The sequence below is a fragment of the Heptranchias perlo genome, chromosome 1 (genome assembly GCF_035084215.1).
Source record: "Heptranchias perlo isolate sHepPer1 chromosome 1, sHepPer1.hap1, whole genome shotgun sequence".
NCBI classification, from domain to species: domain Eukaryota; kingdom Metazoa; phylum Chordata; class Chondrichthyes; order Hexanchiformes; family Hexanchidae; genus Heptranchias; species Heptranchias perlo.
The window spans coordinates 6649743-6676213 of record NC_090325.1 but is presented as its reverse complement, the minus strand read 5'-3'; the positions used below and the strand labels follow the sequence as shown (position 1 = coordinate 6676213).

The 26471-nt window shown below is 48.3% G+C and overlaps 1 protein-coding gene across 5 annotated transcripts in view; it reads left to right on the top strand.

Annotated features, from left to right (window-relative positions):
• Positions 1–26471, top strand: part of LOC137314445 (exocyst complex component 6B) — a 628729-nt gene that overhangs the window by 484312 nt on the left and 117946 nt on the right. For all 5 annotated transcript variants that reach the window (XM_067979862.1, XM_067979811.1, XM_067979897.1 and 2 more), the window contains one exon: positions 6563–6704. In XM_067979862.1, the coding sequence (XP_067835963.1) occupies positions 6563–6704 (142 nt within the window). The remainder of the gene's footprint in view (positions 1–6562; positions 6705–26471) is intronic.

Below are 26471 nucleotides of genomic sequence, written 5' to 3'. Positions count from 1 at the left end.
GGTGAGGAGTTGCTCAATGCAGAGGCTCAGAGAAAACAAAAAGAGGGAGGATATCTCGGGGACAAACTCACAGTGACATTTGGGGGAGGTGCAAGGCACACAACGAGGATTTTAAAGGGGATTCAGATGAGGAGTTTGAGAGAGGTGAAGGTGCCAGAGGAGTATGGGGGAAGACCAAGGTGCAAATTGGTGTTGCCGGCCATTTCACCACTGTGGCTGTAGGTGGAGGAAGGTACAGCCAGGCGAGGAGGCTTCAGTAAGGGGCCAGGTTTTAGTCAAAGCCAGGATGTCAACGTGATCATCCACAGTAAGGTCATGGATTGCAAGGGCCTTGCTCGTGAATGAACAGACATTCTGGAGGGCAGTGTGGAGGGGGGCAGTGACGGTGTCCACCTGATGGCAGAGTCCCAAGGGGCAGTGGTGGGTGAGGTGAGTGGGATGTGGAGGAAGCTACTGAGGTTAGCCCATAGCAGATATGCTGGGCAAGAAAGTTGGCAAGAGAGGAGGACGGGGGATCTTGGGGGTTAGTGCTGCTGAGGAGTTGTCGACAGGTGCCACGATTGGCTTGTTGGAGAATCGTAGAATGATACAGCACAGAAGGAAGTCATATGGCCCAAATGCCAAGAGGGCGACAGAGAATCCAAGTCCAATATTGTAGCAGGAGAGCAGGAAGGCTGATGTGTAGCCGTAGGTTGGGATTGGGATTGGGAGAGCTGAAATTACCTGAAAGGGGAAAAATGAAAAGTGACATAACCAAATAAGTGGAAGGGAGGGAGAGAGAAGATAAGGGCCCGAGAGGGGCCAAAAATAAGAAAGGGGAATAGAAATAACGGATTGGATCTGGTACAGCACCCAAAACGCTGACGTGAGGAATATTGGATTACATAGGCCTGGCAGAGATTAGGAGAAACTTGTAGCAGTCGTAAAGAGAGGGCAGAGAGTAGACGATATGAAACAGTCCAAAGTTCAAGTCTGAGGGCCAGGAGGCTGTGGTGGGATGAAGTCCACTTATGAACGCCACAAATGAAGAAATGTTTTGCGGTTCTATTCCTCCAAATTCCACTTAATAGTAGTCGGAATTAGGAAGCCGCAGCATAGAGGATTTCCAGATGTTGGAAGATTAAAAACAAAGTACGTTTTATTTTATTTTCTTTTGAGAAAAGCAAACTACAAAGAAAGAGTTGGTACTTTGATGGTTAACGGCAGTGGAATTGTACCTCGTAATTGGGCAAAGGGGATCTTCATTAATGCACACCAACTATTCAGGAGATCTCCGTTCAGTGGCTGCACAAGCTCAGTTGAAGCAGAGAGACGAGTAGAGTCGATACCAATATTTGAGAGCATCTGTTTCTAGCTGAGAGGAAAGTAGGGTTTCTTTCAGACAATTTTTCCCCTACTCTCCTGGATGTGCTGACTGTTTCTGGAGTACAGCTCCACCAGCATTAAACACCCTCTGGTACCTCACCTAAGTGGCCATTGTGCGTGTGTGGGCCTGTATCGTCAGCGTCAGCAGGCTGTTTGATGATGAAAAGCATCAAAGTTGAACCTAATCCTGCCATCACCCTGTGTTCATTTTCTCTTTTCTCTCTCTCTCTCTCTGACAAACACATGCACATAAACACACTCAGCATGCACGCGCGCACACACGCACTCATGCACACAAATACACTCACACTCACACAAACACGCTGTCACACTCAAACACTTTCATGCACATAAACACACTCACACATACACATAAACACAAACACATACTCTCAAACACTCACACACACTCAGACACAAACACACTGACACACACAAACATGCTGATGCACACACACATTCTCACACACAAACACACGTGTCAGATTGGCTCAGATGGTCACACGGTCCCACTCCACAGCTTGACCACGTCACCTAGGCTGACATTTCAGCGCAGTACTAAAATTCTCATCCTTGTTTTCGAATCCCTCCATGGCCTCGCCCCTCCCTATCTCTGTAAACCTCCTCCAGTCCTACAACCCTCCCAGATCTCTGCACTCCTCCAATTCTGGCCTTTTGCGCATCCCCCGATTTTAATCGCTCCTCCATTGGCGGCCGTGTCTTCAGCTTCCTAGGCCCTAAGCTCTGGAATTCCCTCCCTAAACCTCTCCGCCTCTCGAACTCTCATCCTTTAAGACATTTCTTAAAACCTACCTCTTTGACCAAGCTTTTGGTCACCTGCCCTAATATCTCTTTACATAGCTCAGTGTCAAATTTTGTTTGATAATCGCTCCTGTGAAGCGCCTTGGGATGTTTTACTACGTTAAAGGCGCTGTATAAATGCACGTTGTTGTTGTTGTTGTTGTTGTTGAGTGCTGCATTGCCAGAGGGAGGAGAGGTAGTCAGGTTACCCGGAGAACTCCCAGTTAACTCTCCTCTCCACTTGCCTGGATGGGTGCAGCTGCAATGACACTCGAGAAGCTCCCTTCTTCTCTCAACCAACACCAGCAGAAAATAGAATAATTTGCTGTTTGCTGTGCGCAAAATGGTGCTTCCTTTGTCCTTTGTAAAAGGGACTTTTCTTTGTTCATTCTCGGGATGCAGGCGATGCTGACAAGTCCGATATTTGTTGGCCATTCCTAGTTTTATTGAGAAGGTGGTGGTGGTGGGCTGCCTTCTAAATAGTAATTAATTGCACATGAAGTACTGCGTGAGTTTCCAAGGACACGCCGAGATGGGACATGTTTATTCCTTCCTTCCAGCAGAGGCTGCCAATCATGACCCGTAGCGAGTGGTTGACCTTCTGCCCCTTGGTCAGAGGCACTGAGGCCAATGCTAGCACTCCAGCTGCTGCCCTGGATAAGTTTGATGAAACTGGCACTGGATATATATATATATAGACTCACACACATATATACAAGGACTAGTACTGGGGTGGGGTGGAGGGGGGGGATCCCATATGTAAAAGGGCGGCAGTACTGGGTCGGGGGTGGGGGGAAACCTGTGTATTAAAGGGGACGAAAGTATTGGGGGGGGGAACCATGTGTTAAAGGGGACGAAAGTATTCGGGGGAACCCATGTGTTAAAGGGGCAAAAGTATTGGGGAGAACCCATGTGTTAAAGGGGCAAAAGTATCGTGGGGGGGGAAACCCATGTGTTAAAGGGGGCAAAAGTATTCAGGGGAACCCATGTGTTAAAGGGGGCAAAAGTATTGGGGGGGAAACCCATGTGTTAAAGGGGACGAAAGTATTCAGGGGAACCCATGTGTTAAAGGGGGCAAAAGTATTGGGGAAAACCCATGTGTTAAAAGGGGCAAAAGTATTGGAGGGGGAAACCCATGTGTTAAAGGGGGCGAAAGTATTCGGGGGAACCCATGTGTTAAAGGGGGCAAAAGTACTGGAGGGGGAAACCCATGTGTTAAAAGGGGCAAAAGTATTGAGGGGGGGGGAAACCATGCGTTAAAGGGGAAAAGTTTTGGGTGGATCCATGCGTGCAGCAGTCACGTTGGCACCATCTGCCCCCCCCCCCAAAGATCAGTCGGTAACAGCGTATCTCGCCAGTGCTTCAAAGTACAGGGCGACGGTGATTACAGTCTCCCGAGGGCATGGGTGGTTAAGGCTCGTACTGCCAGAGCCTAATAATGCTGCATCTATAAAGGGTTTCAGTTACGAGTTTGAGGGAGCTTTTCCTGGAATGCAGTGTCGGAAAGGGGCCCAAGTCATGTTGGAAGTGCTGTCCTGGCCTCTTGCCCCAATACCCAGATCTCTACTTATTTAATTGATTTGCACACACATGGAAATACTTGCTTTCTTTATTATTCTTAGCAACAAATGTCACAAATTAACTGTTAACCCCTTACCCTACCGAACAAAGAATACAAGTTGCATCTCCCTGTTCGATCAGTGCCACATCCAACGGGAATCCCAATGCATTTCTGTTCTTGTTTTTTTGCGGTTTTCTGTTCTGAAACCGCTGCCTGTTTCTTGTGCCTTGGTCCCACGGGCACTGGGACCCCCTTTCCACTTCCTTCCTCGAGAGATCATTCTGATCCTGGGCAGAGAGTGTTGTCTGGGTATTCGACCGTGGAGGGCCGACATGCCCGAGCCGGATCCTAACTTCAGGTAAAGTACTCGTGTTTTTCCAGTGGGAGTCACTGAGAAAGGGGAATCCTCGCTGAATTTTCTTACCGAGCCCGGAGACGAGGGAGGGGAAATTGTCGAGCAGCAGCAGTTCCGTAGGATGAGAATTTAAAATTCTCATCCTTGTCTTCAAATCCCTCCATGGGCCTCGCCCCCTCCCTATCTCTGTAAACCTCCTCCAGCCTACAACCCTCCGAGATCTCTACGCTCCTCCAATTCTGGCCTTTTGCACATGCCCCATTTTAATCGTCCCTCCATTGGCAGCCATGCCTTCAGCCATCTGGAATTCCCTCCCTAAACCTCTCTGGCTTTCTACCTCTCTCTCCTCCTTTAAATCGCTCCTTAAAACCTACCTCTTTGACCAAGCATTTCGTCACCTGTCCTAATATCTCCTTATATGGCTCGGTGTCAGATTTTGTCTGATAACGCTCCTGTGAAGCGCCTTGGGACATTTTACTACATTGAAGAAGCTACATAAATGCAAGTTGTTGTTGCTGAAATCAGCTAATTCAGCACAGATCAGAAGTTCACCCTGGGACCATAGCAATTTAAAAACATCCCTTTGGTATTGACCAAACATATTGGTGTCAGCTTGGTTCAGTTAGTGGTACTTTCTCCTCTGAGTCAGAAGGTCCAATGCAGGTCATAATCTAAGATTAAGACATGCCAATGCAGTACTGAGGGAGTGCTGCATTGTTGGAAATGCCAACCTAATGATCTGTTCAGGTGGAAGTTAAATATTGCAGGGCACAGTTTGTCGCTGGACACGTAATCCAGCAGGCCTTGAACGTGAGTTCAAATCCCACCATGGCAGTTTGAAAATTAGAATTCTGTTTTTAAAAAAAAAGCTGGAAGTGAAAAACTGATGTTTTTTTTGTGCTAAAAGTGGCCATGAAACTTGGTTGTCGTAAAAACCCAACTGGTTCACTAATGGCCGTTATGTGACTCCAGTCCCACAGCAATGTTGTTGACTTAACTGGCCTCTGAAGTGACCCAGCAAGTCACTCAGTTGCATCAAACCATTTGCAGCGGTTCAAGAAGGCTCACCGCCACCTTCTCAGGGCAACTAGGGATGGGCAATAAATGCCAGCGATGCCCACATCTCATGAATAAATGTTTTAATAACCCTGCTCACCCATCGCCCTCATCATTGCTGTCCACACCAGTCCTTGTTTCTCCCTCCCTCACGGTGTCACAAATTCAAAATCCTGATCCTCATCTTCAGATCCGTTGTGGTTTTGCCCCAGCTTGCTTTTGCTATCCCTTTTCCAACCTATGTCCCCTCCCGCATCCACCAGTCCTCCAATTCTGTCCTCCATTCCATGCTCCTTGCCTTCGGTGCCATAGCCTTCATTTGCCTTGGTCCCACACTCAGCAGCTCCCTCACTAAACCCTTTTTCTCTCCACCTTTAAATGCCAATCTTAAAACCCATCTTTTTGCCCACGCACTCAGACACCTCTTCCAGATCTCCCACCATGGCTCGGTGTCCAGTCCCTCTGTTAAGTGCCTTGGAGCGTCTTTCTATGCTAAAGCTGCAAGCTGCAGGTTGCTGTTAGTGTCCTGGCTCAGCTTCCTCCCTCAACTAACATTAAATAATATTCATAGAATGATACAGCACACAAGGAGGCCATTCAGCCCATCGTGCCTGTGCCGGCTCTTTGAACGAGCTATCCAATTAGTCCCACTCCCCTGCTTTTTCCCTATAACCCTGCAAATTTTTCCTTCTCAAGTATATATCCAGTTCCCTTTCGAAAGTTACTATTGAATCTGTTTCCACTACCCTTACAGGCAATGCAATCCAGATCATAACTCATCGTGTAAAAAAATTTCTCCTCATCTCACTTCTGGTTCTTTTGTCAATTATCTTCAATCTGTGTCCTCAGATTACTGACCCTTCTGCCAGTAGAAATAGTTTCTCCCTGTTTACTCTATCAAAACCCCTCATAATTTTAAAGAACTCTATTAAATCTCCCCTCAACCTTCTCTGTTCTAAGGAGAACAATCCCAGCTTCTCCAGTCTCTCCACATAACTGAAGTTCCCCATCCCTGGTACCATTCTAGAAAATCTCTTCTGTACCCTCTCTAAGGCCTTGACATCCTTCCTAAAGAGTGGTGCCCAGAATTGGCCACAATACTCCAGCTAGGGCCTAACCAGTGTTTTATAAAGATTTAGCACAACTTTCTTGCTTTGTTCATTTATCTTGATGTTTTTGGATCTCACTGTGTGCAAAATAGATGCAGTATTTGCCTCCATAACAACAGTCACTGCACTTCCAAGTTTTTAATTGTATATGAAACAATTTGAGACATTTCTGACTAGTGACGAGGTCTTTCTTGCAATAAGTCTTCATTGGACATTCGGACTATTTTTTATATATCGGGATCTTTCTGTTTGTTGATTTGGATTTGAGGAATTGAGGATTTATTGGCTGATAGGAGTTTTATTTTGATCTTACAGGGCAAAGTGGCTCAGACAGCCTGCATGTCCGCATGCAAACACCTCTCTACATCTCTGCTGCAGCTGCTCCTGGATACTGAGGTCAAGCAGATCACCATGGGAGCCTTAAAACAGTTCAACATGGACATTAAAGAGTGCGAACGTAAGTGGGCAGAGCATTCTCTCTTCCAGATAATGCGTTTGATTAATTGTTCTCTTTTACCGATATTCCTGAACATCTGATATTGAAGCGTTTCAACAACAACTTGCATTTATATAGTGCCGTTAACGTAGTAAAATGTCCCAACGCGCTTTACAGTAGCGATTATCAGACAAAATTTGACACCATAAGGAGATATTAGGACAGGTGACCAGAAGCTTGGTCAAAGAGGTAGTTTTTAAGGAGCGTCTTAAAGGAGGAGAGAGAGGTAGAGAGGCGGAGAGGTTATAGGGAGGGAATTCCAGAGCTTCGAGCCTAGGCAGCTGAAGGCACGGCTGCCAATGGTGGAGCGAAGAAAATCGGGGTGTACAAGAGGCCAGAATTGGAGGAGCTCAGAGATCTTGGAGGGATGTAGGGCTGGAGGAGGTTACAGAGAGAGGGAGGGGCGAGGCCATGGAGGGATTTGAACACAAGGATGAGAATTTTAAAATTAAGGCGTTGCCTTTAGCAAGTCATGCTCAAACTGTATAGATTACACCTTCAATACACCCTCTCCCTCCCACACTTTCTCTCCCTGTACCCCTCAATATTTATTGTACTAAAAATGGTCCCTTTTATTTTCAGACGTTTGAAACTCAACTCAAACTGCCATGGTGGGATTTGAACTCATGTTCTCTATTATTGGTCTAGGCATCTGGATTACGACTACACTAATATAACCACTACACCACCGTACCCACTTTCTGCTAGCTTGTGCTAGGATCTTGCATTTTTAAAGGCTGGGGAAAGAAGGACATTATTTTTTTCTTTGCCACTTCACTTTCTCACCAGGATTACAGGGGAAGAAAGGATGGGAGGTGGGGGGGTGGGGAGCAGGGAGGGAACAGGGGTATTAACAGGAAGGGGCACCCCCTCCCTCTCTTCCCCCACCCTTGATCATCCACGGAAGCCTCAGAACTTCCCTCCTCCCTTCTGGACGGACTTCAAGAAACGCTGGTTAGATTTGCGAGGCTGAGAGTCGGCAAGTACCAGGAGAGGAGCGGAAAACCAGCCGGGGAGCTTCCCCCCCCCCCCCCCCCACCCTACGCGTGGCAGACATTGGAGTTGATCATATATTTTTAAAATAAAAATAAAATAGAAAAGCCACATGCTGGATAATAAAATCGTAGCTGCAGTTTTACAAGGAACCGAGCAGTCTTTTCAACCCTGGCGCACTCTTGTAAAAGTGCCCGAGTGCGAGAGGAAGAACACAAGTCTCCCCGCAGCCGCAGCTAGTAAAAGCAAGTTAATGGTTCAATAAATCGGAACACGATGATTAGAGGAACAGTTGTTAAGCGCGCTGATGTACGGCCGTCACATTTTGTTTAATGAAGGCAAATCTTAACTTTTACCGGGGGGGTGGGGGGCAGGCGTGTTTGGGGTCTCGCCTCATTTTTAAAAAAGTCAAACAGTCACAAATAATTAGGAGTTTAAGGTCCCCAATACCGCGGCCCGTGAGGGCAATCGCTAACTGAGCCACACCGACCTGATTTCTTCTCCAGCCGCAGGGAGGGAAAGGAACGGAGGAGGAGGCGGTGTAACGTGTCGTGATTCCCACAGAGTGAGCAGCAGGGTCTGTGCAGAGTTAGCTGCTCTGAGCCAGGGTGATGGGACGTACAGCTGCAGGGCCCCTGGGTTAGGCAGAGTTCCCCCACTCTCGATTGCTCTCCAGCGACCACTGCTAGGAACTGCCCTTACACCCACATCAAGTGAGGAGACTGAACTGGGTTCAGCTGAAGCCCTTCGAACGAATAGCCTGCTTTATCTCCAGAGATGTTAATCCAGTGTCCTCGCTCGGGCTCAGGAACTTCTCTCCCCTGGCACCCTGTGTTACTGACTGTATTTTTACAGATGTTAATCCAGCTCCCTCACACTGTCACTCAGTAACCCCTCCCCCCCAGCGCCCTGTGTTACTGACTGTATCTCTACTGATGTTAATCCCTCTCCCTCACACTATCACTCAGTAACCCCTCTCCCAGTGCCCTGTGTTACTAACTGTATCTCTACTGATGTTAATCCCTCTCCCTCACACTGTCACTCAGTAACCCCTCCCCCCAACGCCCTGTGTTACTGACTGTATCTTTACTGATGTTAATCCAGCTCCCTCACACTATCAGGTATAGGTACAGTAGTGTAATGGTTATGTTATTGGAATAGCAATCAAGAGGCCAAGACTAATAATCCAGAGAGCGAGAGTTCAAATCCCACCATGATAGTTGAAGAATTTGAATTCCGTTTAAAAAAAAATCTGGTAATAAAAAGCTCGTACCAGTAAAAGTGACCATGAAGCTGTCAGATTGTTGTAAAAACCTAACTGGTTCACTGATCCCCTTTAGGGAAAGAAACCTGCTGCCCTTACCCAGTCTGTCCTTTGCATGACTCCTAGCAAGCCACTCAGTTGTATCAAACTGCTTCAGCAGCTTGAGAAGAAAACCCCCCTGCCACCTTCTCAGGGCAACTAGGGTTGGGCAGTAAATACCAGCCTTGCCAGTGGTACCCACAGCCCAACAATGAATGCAAAGAAAAACTCAGTAACCCCTCTTAGCCAACACCCTGAGTTCCTGGCTATATTCTGACTGATGTTTATCCAGCTCCCGCACACTGTCAAATTCAGCAACAGTAACTCCTCCAAGCCAGCACTGCGTTTTATGGTGTGAGTGATCCTGTTTGAGGAACACTGTCCTATCATTTCTGGGACCTGGGTTTGAATTTGGTACAGATTGACACAATGGTCCCGATTTTAGCACCCGCTATCGGGTGCGTTCTCTGCGGGAGGGGGGCCCCGAAAATCCCGAAATCCAGGTGCGGGACCGGATCGCGCCTCGATCCCGCCCACTTCCGGGTTCCACGCCGGCGTGCGCGCGCAGACCCCGCAGGTGGGAATCCCGCAGGCAATTAAAGCCAGCGGGGTTCCACTTGAGAGTATTTATGTGGCTATTTCAGGTCATTAAATGACCTGATTGAGCTGTTTCTTTAACAAGTGTGGGATTTTACGGTGAAATGAGACTGTTTCCCATACTGAGGGAAACACTCTCACTCCCAACGGACGTGTTGCAGCCAGCAGCCCGTGGCAGCTGCCAAGGTGCATTCCACAGGTGGGGGGGGGGAGAGCCTTCACCAACGCAGGAGGACACTCCGTAACATTGGGCAACGCCTGCCCTCCACCAAGCAAGAAGATTCACCGGCGTGGAACTGCAACCCCTGTGCGAGGACACACTTTTCTACCGTGCACAACCCCGCAGACCTACACCTGCCAGATGGGTGCTGCGTTGACATCCTCGGAGGACGAACAGCATGACCAGCCTCAGCAGCCTCGCAGTCCACGCCGTCCGCCTCAGAGACGTGCATCCCCACAACACGGTGCTGTGGCACATCCACCTGCACAGCAGGATGGAGGGCAACCGCAGAGAGAGATGCGTCGCAGGAGGCACTACCCTCCGCACAGGGTCTGCAGACCGAGGCTCAGCTTCATGGACCTCTCCGAGGAGCAGTGCATACGTAGGCTCAGAGTCACTCGCCAGGTAGTCGCCGACATCTGCAGCCTCCTTAATGACGAGCTGCTCCCGGATGGACCAAGCAGCATCTTCTTACCCGTCGCCGTCAAAGTCACCACTGCCCTCAACTTCTTCGCCTCTGGATCCTTCCAGGGTGCCACGGGTGACATCACCGGGGTCTCTCAGTCGTCTGCACACAAGTGCATAAGGCAGGTCACCGATGGGTTGTTCCGCAGGGCCTCGACCTACATCAACTTCGCCATGGATGAGCACAGCCAGACGGAGAGGGCGGTTGGATTCCATGATGTGGCTGGCTTCCCACGGGTGCAGGGTGTAATCGATTGCACCCACATAGCAATCCGGCACCTCCACATGAGCCAGGGCTGTTCATCAACAGGAAAGGGTATCACTCCATGAACGCCCAGCTCATTTGTGACCACCGCCAGAGATTCCTACACGTGTGCGCCAGATATCCTGGCAGCTGCCACGATGCCTTCGTCCTCAGGGAGTCCACCGTCCCGCCCCTCTTCCACGCACCCAACACCGGCAACGGCTGGCTCCTCGGCGACAAGGGATATCCCCTGCACACGTGGCTTATGACACCTCTGAGGAACCCCATTACCGAGCCGCAGCGTCGATATAATGACAGCCACATTGCTACCAGGTCTACAATTGAGCAGGCTATAGGGCTGATCAAGATGCGCTTCAGGTGCCTTGATCGTTCCGGGGGAGCGCTCCAATACACGCCACTCCGAGTGGGACGAATTATAGTTGTCTGCTGTGCCCTGCATAACATGGCACTACAGAGAGGGGTGCCGCTGGAGGAGGCCCCATGCACACCCGCCACCCACATTGAGGACGACAATGAGGATGAGGAGGAGGAGGAAGAGGAGGAGTACGAGCGAGAGGAGGAGGAACGACCCATGGCCCGAACACCGGCTCACCTGCGTGCTCGTCAGGCCAGGGAGGCACTCATATGCCAACGGTTCTCCTAACATCACACTGTGTGAGGCATTCACATGTCATAACGTGCACAGACGAGGGTCCATACAGGCCCCCTCCACAGAAGAGTGGTGCCTGTACACCTGCACCCACTGTATTATGCCCAATGGGTGGGACGGGGTGGTCGTCGTCATGATGAGGCGCACGGAAGGGACATATTGCACAAGACGCAGAATTATGGACAAGAGGTGGCAGCATTGGTGAGAAAAAGTGAGTTTATTTTGTGTTGCCATTCAAAGACTGGAAATAAAAAGATAACAAATAGACAAACACCCTGGTGCAATCCCTGTGTGCTCACGGAACTTTGGGTTTTCGTTTCCTGGTACCCCTACGTGGTGCTACCCCTGTGGCTCCAGCAGAGGTGGTGGCAGGTTGCTCCTGTTCATGCCCTGACCTGGTAGATGCTTTGGGCCGACGCCCCCTGGGTTTCGGTGCCCGTGAGGGCACCTCCACCTGTGCAGGGGCAGACTCGGCCACCTGGAGAGGATGGACTATTGCGGGCACTGGTTGAGAGGGGGGCAACGGGTGAGACGTGGGGGCACCTTGAGTAGCGTCCACACTTCCATTTCCCCGTTCACCATCTTCCCTCTCATGGCCAAGGCCCACATCACCCCTTCCACCCTGCTGGACGGCAGTTTGGATGACGTGGGTGAGACCTTGCAAGGCCACCTCCAATGTATCTGTCAACCTGTTGATGGCGGCAGAATGTTGCTCACCCTGAATCCGAACAGCCGTTGTGAGGGCCTGGATGGACTCATTGGTGAGCTGTGCGTGACGCTCGAGGGAGGCTAGCCTGTGCTCCACCGCAGATGTTCCCACACCTACCCGCGACACTATCTCAGAGATGCCTTGACGTCCCTGCAACACTATCTCGGCGATACCCTCCTGCACCTGTGCCACCATTCCCCTCATGCAGGAGTTGGACTCCTCCATCCTCCGTGCGATTGTGGAGAGTGCGCGTGGCACCTCTCCCAGTACCTCGGCAATGTGCTGGTGCCCCTCGATGACTCTCCTTTTGACTGGTGGCCCCCTGGGTTCAGCATCTGGGTCCGGCTGAGCAGAGCCTGGAGAAGAGTGCTCCCACCGACGCGGACCCTCCGCGGCTGACCCTGCCACCAGGGTCTGCTCATGCTCACGTGTGTGCGGTGACTCACCATGTGCAATCCCAACTAACTGAGGGGGGAGGACCCACCGAGGTGTGTGTATCTGCGCTGGTGGATGCAAGGCTCATGTGTGACGATGCACCCTCAGAGACGGGCATGTCCTCTGAGGAATCGCCCTCAACGGAAACGTCGATCGCAGACGGCCCTGCAAGACAACAGAGGGCAATATCAGGCATGTGACCAAATGTGGCGGTGCGGCATATGCCATGTGATGCTAAGATCATTCGCGCTCATGAGTGCTGAGTGCCAGCTTTCCCTTACCGGCCGTTTCGCCAGAACCAGCCTCGCCATCCGCCATCGACAGGCAATGCAGCGTGTGGCTGATCTCCAGTGCCTCGACCTCGGCGTCTGTCAGAGCCACCCCGTGTGGCGGGCCCCCTCCGGTGCGTGCCCTTTCGCGTGCGTTCTTGCACCTCTTCTCCTGTGAGGGCAAAACACAAAAACGTTATTGAGTGATGATTGCAATGTGAGACGCTTCAGGCATTGGTGTGAGTGGGTTGAGCGTGTGGCAGATGGATGGGAGGATGCGTGTGCCACATGGCCATCCCATTGTATGGGCATTGGGGTGTGTGGTAGTGGTCGAGTGGGGACAGGGACGGTGGGTACGTGCAGGCACTGTGAGGATGATAGTTGGGTGGCTGTGAGGATTGGTGCGGGAGCGCTGTGCTGTCAGTGGAGATGGGGTTGTGAGGTGTTTGAGGTGATGTGGAAGACGGAGTGACGCAGAGTGCGTTAGTGTACTCACTTTCCCGGACCTGGTGAGGTCATTGAATCTCTTCCGGCACTGAATCCAAGTCCGGGTGGTGTTGCCCCTGCTTGTGACCTCCGACGCCACCTCCTCCCATGCCCTCTTGGTGGCGCTGCCAGGGCACCTCCTTCCATCGGTGGGGAACAGCGTCTCCCTCCTCATCTGGACCCCGTCCAGCAGCACCTGGAGGGCGTGGTCCGTGAATCGGGGAGCAGCCTTACCCCTGCGCTCCTCCATCCTGCATGGGCTCTTGGTTGTGGCTGGAGGGGCTTTGGTGGACTGCCCCTTTAAATAGAGCTCCACCATCGCTTAGACGTCAATGCGCATGCGCAGGCCGCCGGCACGCAGCTGAGAAGCGGGGAACCCGTACCTGCCGGCTAATTGCCTCAATTATGCCGCGATCGCGCGAGCAACGCACTCAATTCGGACGGCGCTTTTTTCACGAGCCCGACTGACCACCCGCTGAGAACCCGCACCCCCATGGTAAAATCGGGCCCAATGACTGTCTCTCTCAATTGTTGGGGTCGTAAGTGAAATAAGCACAGGACAGTCTCAGCAATATATTGAGTAATGCAGCTTGTGCTCTTCTGCAACTTGGGATTAAGACATTTTGTTGGGGTGAAGTAGACAAGGAGCTTTACTCTGTATCTAACCTGTGCCGTACCTGCCCTGGGAGTGTTTGATGGGACAGTGTAGAGGGAGCTTTACTCTGTATCTAACCCGTGCTGTACCTGCCCTGGGAGTGTTTGATGGGACAGTGTAGAGGGAGCTTTACTCTGTATCTAACCCGTGCTGTACCTGTCCTGGGAGTGTTTGATGGGACAGTGTAGAGGGAGCTTTACTCTGTATCTAACCCGTGCTGTACCTGCCCTGGGAGTGTTTGATGGGACAGTGTAGAGGGAGCTTTACTCTGTATCTGACCCGTGCTGTACCTGTCCTGGGAGTGTTTGATGGGACAGTGTAGAGGGAGCTTTACTCTGTATCTGACCCGGGCTTTTCCTGTCCTGGGAGTGTTTGATGGGACAGTGTAGAGGGAGCTTTACTCTGTATCTGACCCGGGCTGTATCTGTCCTGGGAGTGTTTGATGGGACAGTGTAGAGGGAGCTTTACTCTATATCTGACCCGGGCTGTACCTGCCCTGGGAGTGTTTGATGGGACAGTGTAGAGGGAGCTTTACTCTGTATCTGACCCGGGCTTTTCCTGTCCTGGGAGTGTTTGATGGGACAGTGTAGAGGGAGCTTTACTCTGTATCTGACCCGGGCTGTATCTGTCCTGGGAGTGTTTGATGGGACAGTGTAGAGGGAGCTTTACTCTATATCTGACCCGGGCTGTACCTGCCCTGGGAGTGTTTGATGGGACAGTGTAGATGGACCTTTACTCTCTATCTAACCCGTATTGTACCTGCCCTGGAAGTGCTGGATGGATCAACGTAGAAGAAGCTTTATTCTGTATCTCACCTATGCTGCACCTGGCCTGTAAGCAATAGTATCATTCACTGGGCTAAAGTCGTTGGACATAAGAACATAAGAAATAGGAGCAGGAGTAGGCCATACGGCCCCTCGAGCCTGCTCCGCCATTCAATAAGATCATGGCTGATCTTCGACTTCATCTCCACTTTCCTGCTTGATCCCCATATCCCTTGATTCCCCTAGAGTCCAAAAATGTAGCGATCCCGGCCTTGAATATACTCAATGACTCAGCATCCACAGCCCTCTGGGTAGAGAATTCCAAAGATTCACAAGCCTCTGAGTGAAGAAATTCCTCCTCATCTCAGTCCTAAATGGCCGACCCCTTATCCTGAGATTATGCCCCCGAGTTCCAGACTCTCCAGCCAGGGGAAACAGCCTCTCAGCATCTACCCTGTCAAGCCCTCTCAGAATCTCATATGTTTCAATGAGATCTTCTCTCATTCTTCTAAACTCCAGATAGTATAGGCCCATTCTACTCAATCTCGCCTCACAGGACAACCCTCTCATCCCAGGAATCAATCTAGTGAACCTTTGTTGCACCGCCTCCAAGGCAAATATATCCTTCCTTAGATAAGGAGACAAAACCGTATACAGTACTCCAGGTGACGTTTCACCAAAGCCCTGAACAATTGTAGTAAGACTTCCTTAGTCTTGTACTCCAACCCCCTTCCAACATACCATTTGCCTTCCTAATTGCTTGCTGTACCTGCTTGCTAACTTCCTGTGTTTTGTGTACAAGGACACCCAAGTCCCTCTGAACACCAACATTTAATAGTTTCTCATAATTTAAAAAATATCCTGTTTTTCTATTCTTCCCAACAAAGTGAATAACCTCACATTTCCCCACATTATACTCCATCTGCCCCCTTCTTGCCCACTCACTAAACCCGTCTATATCCCTTTGCAGACTCTTTGTGTCCTCCTCACATCTTACTTTCCCACCTAGCTTTGTATCGTCATCAAACTCGTATACATTACACTCGGTCCCTTCATCTAAGTCATTAATATAGATTGTAAATAGCTGAGGCCCAAGAACCGATCCTTGTGGTACCCCACTAGTTACAACCTGCCAACCTGAGAATGACCCGTTTATCCCTACTCTCTGTTTCCTAACCTTTAACTGATCTCTATCCATGCTAATATATTACCCCCAACCCCTTGTGTAACAACCTTTTATGTGGCACCTTATCGAATGCCTTTTGAAAATCCAAATATATACACCCACTGGTTTCCCCTTTATCTAGCCTGCTGGTTACATCCTCAAAAAACTCTGATAAATTTGTCAAACACGATTTCCCTTTCGTAAAACCATGTTGACTCTGCCTAATCATATTACGATGTTCTAAGTGCCCTGTTACCACTTCCTTAATAACGGATTCCAGCATTTTCCCGACGACTGAATGTCAGGCTAACTGGCCTGTAGTTCCCTGTTTTCTCTCTCCCTCCCCTTCTTGAATGCCTTTTGAAAATACTGTGCATATCATCCAGACCTTTCTTGCTGTTCAGTCTTATTTCAAGATATTCGCTCCATTCGACCGCATTTCATTCACCCTTCACATGCAAGTAATTGGGTTCTGATCGAAGTAGGGCAGGAGATGGAAACATTGCCAGGTGACAGATGGGAGCCATATCGGCTCCATGGCCCTCAACAATAACAACTACAATTACTTGCATTTATATAGCGCCTGTAACATGGTAAAACGTCCCAAGGCGCTTCGCAGGAGCATTAGCAAACAAAACTTGACACCGAGCCACATTGGAATATATTAGGACAGATGACCAAAAGCTTGGTCAAAGAGGTAAGTTTTAAGCAACATCTTAAAGGAGAAGAGAGGCGGAGAGGTTTAGGGAGGGAATTCCAGAGCTCAGGGCCCAGGCAGCTGAAGGCGCGGCCGCCAGTGGCGGAGCGATTAAAATCGGGGGTGCGCAAGAAGCAAGAATTGGAGGAGCACAGAGATCTCGGAGGGTTGTAAGGTGGACGAGGTTACAGAGAGAGGGAGGGTGCGAGGCCTTGGAGGGATTTGAAAACAAGGAAGAGAATTTTAAAAACTGGAAAGTGGGATTAGGCTGAACGGCTCATTTTCGGCCGGCATGGACACGATGAGACGAATGGCCTCCTTCTATGCTGTAAATTTTCTATGATTGTATGATTTAAGTATAGGGGCGATGGGTAAACGGGAATGGGTGCAAGTTAGGATATGGGAAGCAGAGATTTGGATGAGCTCAAGTTTGTGGAATGTGGAAGATGGGAACCCAGCCAGGAGAGCATTGGAATAGTCAAGTCTAGAGTTAACAAAGACACGGATGAGGGCTTCAGCAACAGATGAGCTGAGGGAGGGGCGGAGAAGGCCATTGTGTTACGGAGGTGGAAGTAGGCGTTCTTGATGATGGAGAGGATATGTGGTCAGAAGCTCATCTCAGGGTCAAATAGGATGCCAAGTTGCAAACGGTCTAGCTCGGCCTCAGACGGTGGCCAGGGAGAGGGATGGAGTTGGTGGCTAGGGAACGGAGTGACCGTAGCTGTAGATATGGCCTTGTTCTGGGACCTTTTCATCTTCAACACTTAAAAGGAAAGAGAACTGTAGGAAACAAGCACACCGCTGCCTCGTAAATACCCCCTTAATGAGCCTTTATGTCCTTAATATAGAAAAAATCTTTGTGAATGTCAGAAACAGGCCTCGGATACTGCCATGTTGTCATAGTGATGATGTGTGTTGCTGGGAGCGAGTGTGAAGTTTTCCTGCCTATAGGCGTTGCTGATGATAAGGGCAGTTGATTGTCAGAATGACTTCACCTTGGGCAGGTAAATTTTACACCAGCTTCCAAAAACTGAGGCCGCCACCATGATTTAACCCAATTCATGGAATCATAGAATGACACAATGCAGAAGGCGGCCATTTGGCTCATCGTGCCTGTACCGGCTCTTTGAAAGAGCTATCCAATTTGTCCCACTCCCCTGCCATTTCCCCCACAGCCCTGCACATTTTTTCCCTTCAAGTATTTACCCAATTTCCTTTTGAAAGTTATTGAATCCACTCCCACCGTCATTTCAGGCAGTGCATTCCAGATCATAACCACTCGCTGCGTAAAAAGCCTCCAGTTCTTTTGCCTAAAAGGCAGCATCTAAAAGCCGCTTGCAACTTTCAATTATTTTACACAGAATTACATACAATTTACAGCACAGAAACAGGCCACTCGGCCCAACTGGTCCATGCCGGTGTTTATGCTTCACACGAGCCTCCTCCCACCTTACTTCATCTCATCCTATGAACATGTCCTTCTATTCCTTTCACCCTCATGTACTTATCTAGCTTCCACTTAAATGCTATTCACCTCAACCACTCCATGTGGTGGAGAGTTTGCCATTCTCACAACTCTCTGAGTAAAGAAGTTTTCTCCTGAATTCGTTATTGGATTTATTGGTGACTATCTTATATTTATGGCCCCTAGTGCTGGAATCCCCCACAAGTGGAAACACCTTCTTTACATCTACCCTATGAAACCCCTTCATAATCTTAAAGACCTCTATTAGGTCAGCCCACAGCCCTTCTCTTTTCTAGAGAAAAGAGCTCCGGCCTAGAAACATAAAATGATACAGCACAGAAGGAGGCCATTCGGCCCACCGCGCCTGTGCCGGCTTTTTGAAAGAGCTATCTGTTTAGTCCCACTCCCCCTGCTCTTTTCCCATTGCCCTGCAAATTTTTCCACTTCAAGTATTTATCCAATTCCCTTTTGAAAGTTACTATTGAGTCTGCTTCCACCACCTTTTGAGGCAGCGCATTCTAGATCATCATAACTCGCTGCATAATTTTTTTTTCCTCATGTCGCTTCTGGTTCTTTTGCCGATCACCGTAATCTGTGTCCTCTGTTTACCGACCCTTCTGCCACTGGACCCTTATTTACTCGTATCAAAACTGTTCATAATTTTGAACACCTCTATCAAATCTCCCCTTAACCTTCTCTGCTCTAAGGAGAACAATCCGAGTTTCTCTTGTCTCTTCACAAAACTGAAGTCTTTCATCCCTGGTACCATTCTAATAAATCTCCTCTGTACCCTCTCTAAGGCCTTGACATCCTTCCTAAAGTGTGGTGCCCAGATTTGGACACAGTAGTCCAGCTGGGGTCTAACCAGTGTTTTATGAAGGATTGGTGAGGCCACACTTGGAGTACTGTGTACAGTTCTGGTCACCCTATTATAGAAAGGATATTATTAAACTAGAAAGAGTGCAGAAAAGATTTACTAGGATGCTACCGGGACTTGATGGTTTGACTTACAGGGAGAGGTTAGACAGACTGGGACTTTTTTCCCTGGAGAGTAGGAGGTTAAGGGGTGATCTTATAGAAGTCTATAAAATAATGAGGGGCATAGATAAGGTCGATAGTCAAAATCTTTTCCCAAAGGTAGGGGAGTCTATAACGAGGGGGCATAGATTTAAGGTGAGAGGGGAGAGATACAAAAGGGTCCAGAGGGGCAATTTTTTCACTCAAAGGGTGGTGAGTGTCTGGAATGAGCTGCCAGAGGCAGTAGTAGAGGCGGGTACAATTTTGTCTTTTAAAAAGCATTTGGACAGTTACATGGGTAAGATGGGTATCGAGGGATATGGGCCAAGTGCAGGCAATTGGGACTAGCTTAGTGGTATAAACTGGGCGACATGGACATGTTGGGCCGAAGGGCCTGTTTCCGTGTTGTAACTTCTATGATTCTATGATTAGCATAACTTCCTTGCTTTTGTGCATTATACCTCTATTTATAAAGCCCAGGATCCCTTTTGCCTTTTTAACAGCATTCTCAATTTGTCCTGCCAGCTTCAACGTATGTACACCCCAAGGTCTCTCTATTCCTGCACTCCCTTTAAAATTGTACCATTTAGTTTATATTGCCTCTTCTCATTCTTCCTACCAAAATGAATCACTTCATACTTCTCTGCGTTAAATTTCATCTGCCATGTGTCTGCCCATTTCATTAATCTGTCTTTGCCCTCCTGAAGTCTGTTACAATCCCCCTCATTGTTTACTACACTTCTGAGTTTCGTGTCATCTGCAAACTTTGAAATTATGCCCTGTATATCTGAGTCCAGGTCATTAATATATATCAAAAAGAGCAGTGGCCTCAACACTGAAGCTGAGGCACACCACTGCACACTTCCCTCCAGCCTCAAAAACAATCGTTCACCACTTCTCTGTGCTTTCTGTCCCTTAGCCAATTCCGTATCCACACTGCCACTGTCCCTTTAATCCCCTGGGCTTCAGTTTTGCTAACAAGTCTATTATGTGATCAAATGCCTTTTGAAAGTCCATATACACAACATCAACCGTACTACTCTCATCAACCCTCTCCGTTATTTCATCAAAGAACTCAATCAAGTTAGTCAAACATGATTTACCTTTGAAATCCGTGCTGACTTTCATTTATTAGCCCATATTTTTCCAAGTACCAGTTAATTTTCCCTTTTATGTTACCTGCTAATCTATTCTCATACTCTCTCTTTGTCCCTCTTATTTCCTTTTTTTGATCTCCTCTGTATTTTCCGTATTCAGCCTGGTTCTCTACTGTATTATGAGCCTGACATTTATCATAAGCCTCCTTTTTCTGTTTCATTTTAATCTCTATATCTTTAGTCATCCAGGGAGCTCTAGCTTTGGATGCCCTTCCTTTCCCCTTCGTAGGGATGTGTCTTCTCTGCACCCGAACCAACTCCTCCTTGAATGCCTCCCATTGCTCATTTACTGCTTTACCTGCCAATCTTTGATTTCAATCCACCTGGACAAGATCCCTTTTCAACTCATTGAAATTAGCCCTCCTCAAGTTGAGTATTTTCACATTTGATTGTTCCTTGTCCTTTTCCATAACTAAACCTAATGATATTATGATCACTGTTTCCCAAATACTCCCCCACTAAAACATGCTCCACTTCGAGTCATAGAGTCATAGAGTTATACAGCACGGATAGAGGCCCTTCGGCCCATCGTGTCCGCGCCGGCCATCAGCCCTGTCTACTCTAATCCCATATTCCAGCATTTGGTCCGTAGCCTTGTATGCTATGGCATTTCAAGTGCTCATCCAAATGCTTCTTGAATGTTGTGAGGGTTCCTGCCTCCACAACCCTTTCAGGCAGTGAGTTCCAGACTCCAACCACCCTCTGGGTGAAAAAGTTCTTTCTCAAATCCCCTCTAAACCTCCCGCCTTTTACCTTGAATCTATGTCCCCTTGTTATAGAACCCTCAACGAAGGGAAAAAGCTCCTTAGTATCCATCCTATCTGTGCCCCTCATAATTTTGTACACCTCAATCATGTCCCCCCTCAGCCTCCTCTGCTCCAAGGAAAACAAACCCAATCTTCCCAGTCTCTCTTCATAGCTGAAGCGCTCCAGCCCTGGTAACATCCTGGTGAATCTCCTCTGCACCCTCTCCAAAGCGATCACATCCTTCCTGTAGTGTGGCGACCAGAACTGCACACAGTACTCCAGCTGTGGCCTAACCAGTGTTTTATACAGCTCCATCATAACCTCCTTGCTCTTATATTCTATGCCTCGGCTAATAAAGGCAAGTATCATATATGCCTTCTTTACCACCTTATCTACCTGTTCCGCCGCCTTCAGGGATCTGTGAACTTGCACACCAAGATCCCTCTGACCCTCTGTCTTGCCTAGGGTCCTCCCATTCATTGTGTATTCCCTTGCCTTGTTAGTCCCTCCAAAGTGCATCACCTCGCACTTTTCCGGGTTAAATTCCATTTGCCACTGTTCCGCCCATCTGACCAACCCATCTATATCGTCCTGCAGACTGAGGCTATCCTCCTCGCTATTTACCACCCTACCAATTTTTGTATCATCAGCGAACTTACTGATCATACCTTTTACATTCATATCCAAGTCATTAATGTAGACCACAAACAGCAAGGGACCCAGCACCGATCCCTGTGGTACCCCACTGGCCACAGGCTTCCAGTCACAAAAACAACCTTCGACCATCACCCTCTGCCTTCTGCCACTAAGCCAGTTTTGTATCCAAAGTGCCAAGGCACCCTGGATTCCATGGGCTCGTACCTTCTTGACCAGTCTCCTGTGGGGGACTTTATCGAAGGCCTTACTGAAATCCATGTATACCACATCCACTGCGTTACCCTCATCCACACGCCCAGTCACCCCCTCAAAAAATTCAATCAAATTAGTCAGACATGATCTTCCCTTGACAAAGCCATGTTGACTATCCCTGATTAATCCTTGCTTCTCCAAGTGGAGACTAATTTTGTCCTTCAGAATTTTTTCCAATAATTTTCTTACCACTGATGTTAGGCTCACTGGCCTGAAGTTCCCCGGTTTTTCCCGACTCCCCTTCTTGAATAATGGTATTACATTAGCGGTTCTCCAGTCCTCTGGCACATCCCCTGTGGCCAGAGAGGTTCTGAATATATGTGTCAGAGCCCCCGCAATCTCCTCCTTTGCCTCACACAGTAGCCTGGGATACATTTCGTCCGGACCTGGGGATTTATCCATTTTTAGGCCTGCTAAAACCGCCAATACCTTCTCCCGCTCGATGTTAATATGTTCGAGTATATCACAGTCCCCCTGCCGTATTTCTATGTCTACATCGTCCTTCTCCATAGTGAAAACAGATGCAAAAAATTCATTTAGAACCCCTCCTACATCTGCCGGCTCCACACACAGATTGCCATTTTTGTCCCTAATGGGCCCTATTTTTTCCCTAGTCATCCTCTTACCCTTAATATACTTATAAAACATCTTAGGATTTTCCTTTATTTTGCTCGCCAGTGTTATTTCATGGCCCCTCCTTGATCTCCTAATTTCTTTTTTAAGTATCCCCCTGCACTTTTTGTACTCCTCTAGGGCTTCCTCCGTCTTTAGCCTTTTGTATCTGCCAAAAGCCCTCCTTTTTTTCCTAATCCATTCTCGTATATCCCCTGACATCCAAGGTTCCCTGGAGTTCTTGGAACCACCCTTGACCTTTACGGGAACATGTTGCCATTGTATGGTCTCAATCTCCCTTCTGAAAGACTCCCATTGCTCCGATGCGGATTTTCCTACAAGCTGCTGATCCCAGTCCATTTTGGCCAGATCCTGCCTTATCCTATTAAAATCGGCCTTCCCCCAATTTCGAACCTTTATTTCCGGCCCCTCCCTATCCTTTTCCATGACCACCTTAAATCTCACCGAATTATGGTCACTGTCACCAAAGTGCTCACCTACTAGCACTTCTTCCACTTGGCCGGCCACATTCCCTAGAATTAGGTCCAGTACCGCCCCCTCTCTTGTAGGACTTTCTACATGCTGGCTCAAAAAGCTCTCCTGGATGCACGTTAAGAATTTTGTACCCTCTAAGCCTTTTACGCTCTGAGTATCCCAGTTAATATTGGGGAAGTTGAAATCCCCCACTATTATTACCCTATTATTTGCACAATTTTCTGAGATTTGCCTACATATCTGTTCCTCTATCTTGGGGGCCTATAGTACACTCCCATCAAAGTGCTTGCCCCCTTTTTGTTTTTAAGCTCCACCCATATGGCCTCATTAGAGGAACCTGCTAATATATCATCCCTCCTTATGGCAGTAATTGATTCTTTAATTAATATTGCGACCCCCCCCTCCTCTTATACCTCCCCCTCTGTCTCGCCTGAAGATTCTGTACCCCGGAATATTGAGCTGCCAGTCTTGCCCCTCCCTCAACCATGTCTCTGTGACAGCAACAATATCATACTCCCATGTGTTTATCAACACCTTCAGTTCATCCACCTTATTCACAAGACTCCTTGCATTAAAATAGATGCCATCCAGCCTTGCCCTCACATATTTGCCCTGTCTTCCAAGCTGACTTGTTTTTTTCTCTATATTTGGCTGCACATCACCCCCTATTGTAGCTACTTGCCCCACTTTTTTCCCCAGAATGAGATCCAGCACTGCTTCCTTCCTGGTTGGGCTGGAAACTTACTGATCAAGAAAGTTCTCTTGTATACATTTTAGGAATTTCTCCCCCTCTTTGCCCTTTACACTGTTACTATCCCAGTCTATATTGGGGATAATTAAAGTCCCCCATTATCACTACTCTAAAGTTCTTGCATCTTTCTGTAATTTGCCTGCAAATGTTCTCCTCTATCTCCTTCCCACTATTTGGTGGTTTATAGTATACACCCAGTAGTGTAATAGCTCCTCGGTTGTTCCTTCATTCTAACCAAATAGATTCTGTCTTTGAACCCTCAAGTACATCATCCCTTTCTCGTGCTGTAACAGTGGGCCCGATATTAGGAGGGAAGTGGGTTGGCAGCGGGGGGTCGACTGGGCGTGTGGGTGTATGTGTAGTTGCACGACTACTTTGTGCAGGTGCCTGTTGCGCAGCACTGTGTTGTGTGGCTCCACGTGGCGGAGGTGGACGGCATGCCTGGGGAGGCTGGTGATGTTGCTCGTCCTCCAGTGGAGTGATGAATGCAGCCATGGCGCCCCCCCATCCTGACAGTATGAGTGTGAGGGGGTCCACAAAGTAGGTAAATGTGTTTGGACAGCAGAGTTTAGGGTATGATAATTTTGAGTGTGGAGACAACAGTGTGGCAGGCAAAACTTTATCTGAGGTGTCAGAGTGCCCTGCTGCAATGAATGAGGTATTCCCCCCAACTGCCAAGGAATCCTCTGCATCTCCCAATGGCTGCTGACTGAAACACGTCTGCAGTGTTTCTCACAGCATGGGAAACATGCTGAGGAGACTCCAAAATTACATCCCTGCTAAAATCTCTTCCCGATGAGGTCTGTCAACAACCTCAAGTACCTCCCTAACTATCTAAACTGTCATTCCGCCGGCTTTAATTGCCGGTGGGAGTCCCGCATGCGGGGGCTGCACGCGCACCGATTCACGTCATTGGGGAACCCGGAAGTGGGAGGGTTGGAGCCAGGCTCCGGACCCGCTCTGGGATTCCCCAATTTTAGGAACCTCCCTACCACGAACACACCCACTCAGCCATCCTAAAATTGACCCCAGTATCTTTGATCAATACTGCCACCCCCCCCTCCTTTTTTTCTTTCCCTATCTTTCCTGTATACATTGTAGCCAGGAATATTAAGTGCCCAGTTCAGTCTTTCCTGATAGTTATAACCTCTCAGTTCTTTTTAGCACTTTCTTCAGTACCTCTATATACTTTGTGCAATATGGAGACCAGAACTGTGCATAGGCCTTCTTATAAAGTGAATATTTAGCACTTTTTCCATTATTGAATTATTACATATTTGCTATATAATAACGACTACACTTCAGTTAATTCATTGCTTGTGAAATGGGCGTTTCTGAGAGACATTGTAAGGTGCCCAATAAACACAAGGCACAAAGGTTTCACAGTGAAAGGAGATTCATGTGGTATGATTGTTTGTTTCTAGACCTTTCCTTCCCCTTAAATTTGCTGTTTTCAGATATTAACTTGTATCAATAACAAAAGCATTTACTCTTGAAAATGTAATTTTTTTTGAAGATCCCGCTAACGTTTTGACTTGTGTTACGTCATCGATATTGATGGGTAGATTTGGAGCATCCTTCATTATTCGTCACTTTGAAGGACATTGACGGAGACCTTTGTCATTATCACATTAGCTGACTTCTTCTCCATTAACTTCAGTCTGTGCCAAAATCCAATTTCAATATTTTTAGCTCCCTTTGCATCGTATTTAATTTATCCATATTGTGTGCCCCTTTTAATTCATCCATCCAATCTCAGTGAATCCCTTTTCATCAGTACAGCCTGCTTTCCGACACAACATTTTGTATCACAGGAACATTAGGAACAGGAGGAGGCCATTCAGCCATGATCTCATTGAATGGCGGAACAGGCTTGAGGGACTAAATAGCCTACTCCTTTTCCTTTCTTCCTATGTTCCTATAAGTTAGATCGTGGATAGCACGTTTAGCGAGTTGGTCACACCGCAGGTAAAGGGTATACAGGCAGGAAGTGAATGGGTGACCACCAGGAAGAGTAAGAGATGCAGGCAGGTAGTGCAGGGGTCCCCTGTGGCCATCCCCCTCTCAAACAGATATGCCACTTTGGATGCTGTTGGGGGGGATGACTTATCAGGGGAAGGCAGCAGCAGCCAACTTCCTGGCACCACGGGTAGCTCTGCTGCACAGGCTGGGAGGAAAAAGAGTGGCAGAGCTATAGTGATAGGGGACTCAATTGTAAGGGGAATAGACAGGCATTTCTGCGGCCGCAACCGAGACTCCAGGATGGTGTGTTGCCTCCCTGGTGCAAGGATCAAGGATGTCTCGGAGCGGCTACAGAACATTTTGGAGGGGGAGGGCGAACAGCCAGCTGTCGTGGTGCACATAGGCACCAACGATATAGGTAAAAAAGGGGATGAGGTCCTAAAAGCAGAATATAGGGAGTTAGGAGGTAAATTAAAAAATAGGACCTCAAAGGTAGTAATCTCAGGATTGCTGCCAGTGCCACGTGCTAGTCAGAGTAGAAATAGGAGGATATTTCAAATGAATACGTGGCTAGAGGAATGGTGCAAGGGGGAGGGATTCAAATTCCTGGGACACTGGAAACTGTTCTGGGGGAGGTGGGACCAGTACAAACCGGATGGTCTGCACCTGGGCAGGGCCGGGACCGCTGTCCTAGGAGGAGTGTTTGCTAGTGCTGTTGGGGAGGGTTTAAACTAAAGTGGCAGGGGGTTGGGAACCTGAGCAGGGAGAGAGAGGAAAGCGTAACAGGAAGGGACAGAAGGTATGGAGTAATAGGTAAAGTGTTAAAAAAGGAAAAAGCAGGAACTAAGCGTCACAAAACAGATTTGAAAGTTCTTTATCTGAATGCACGTAGCATTCGTAATAAAATGGACGAGTTAACGGCACAAATAACTATGTATGGG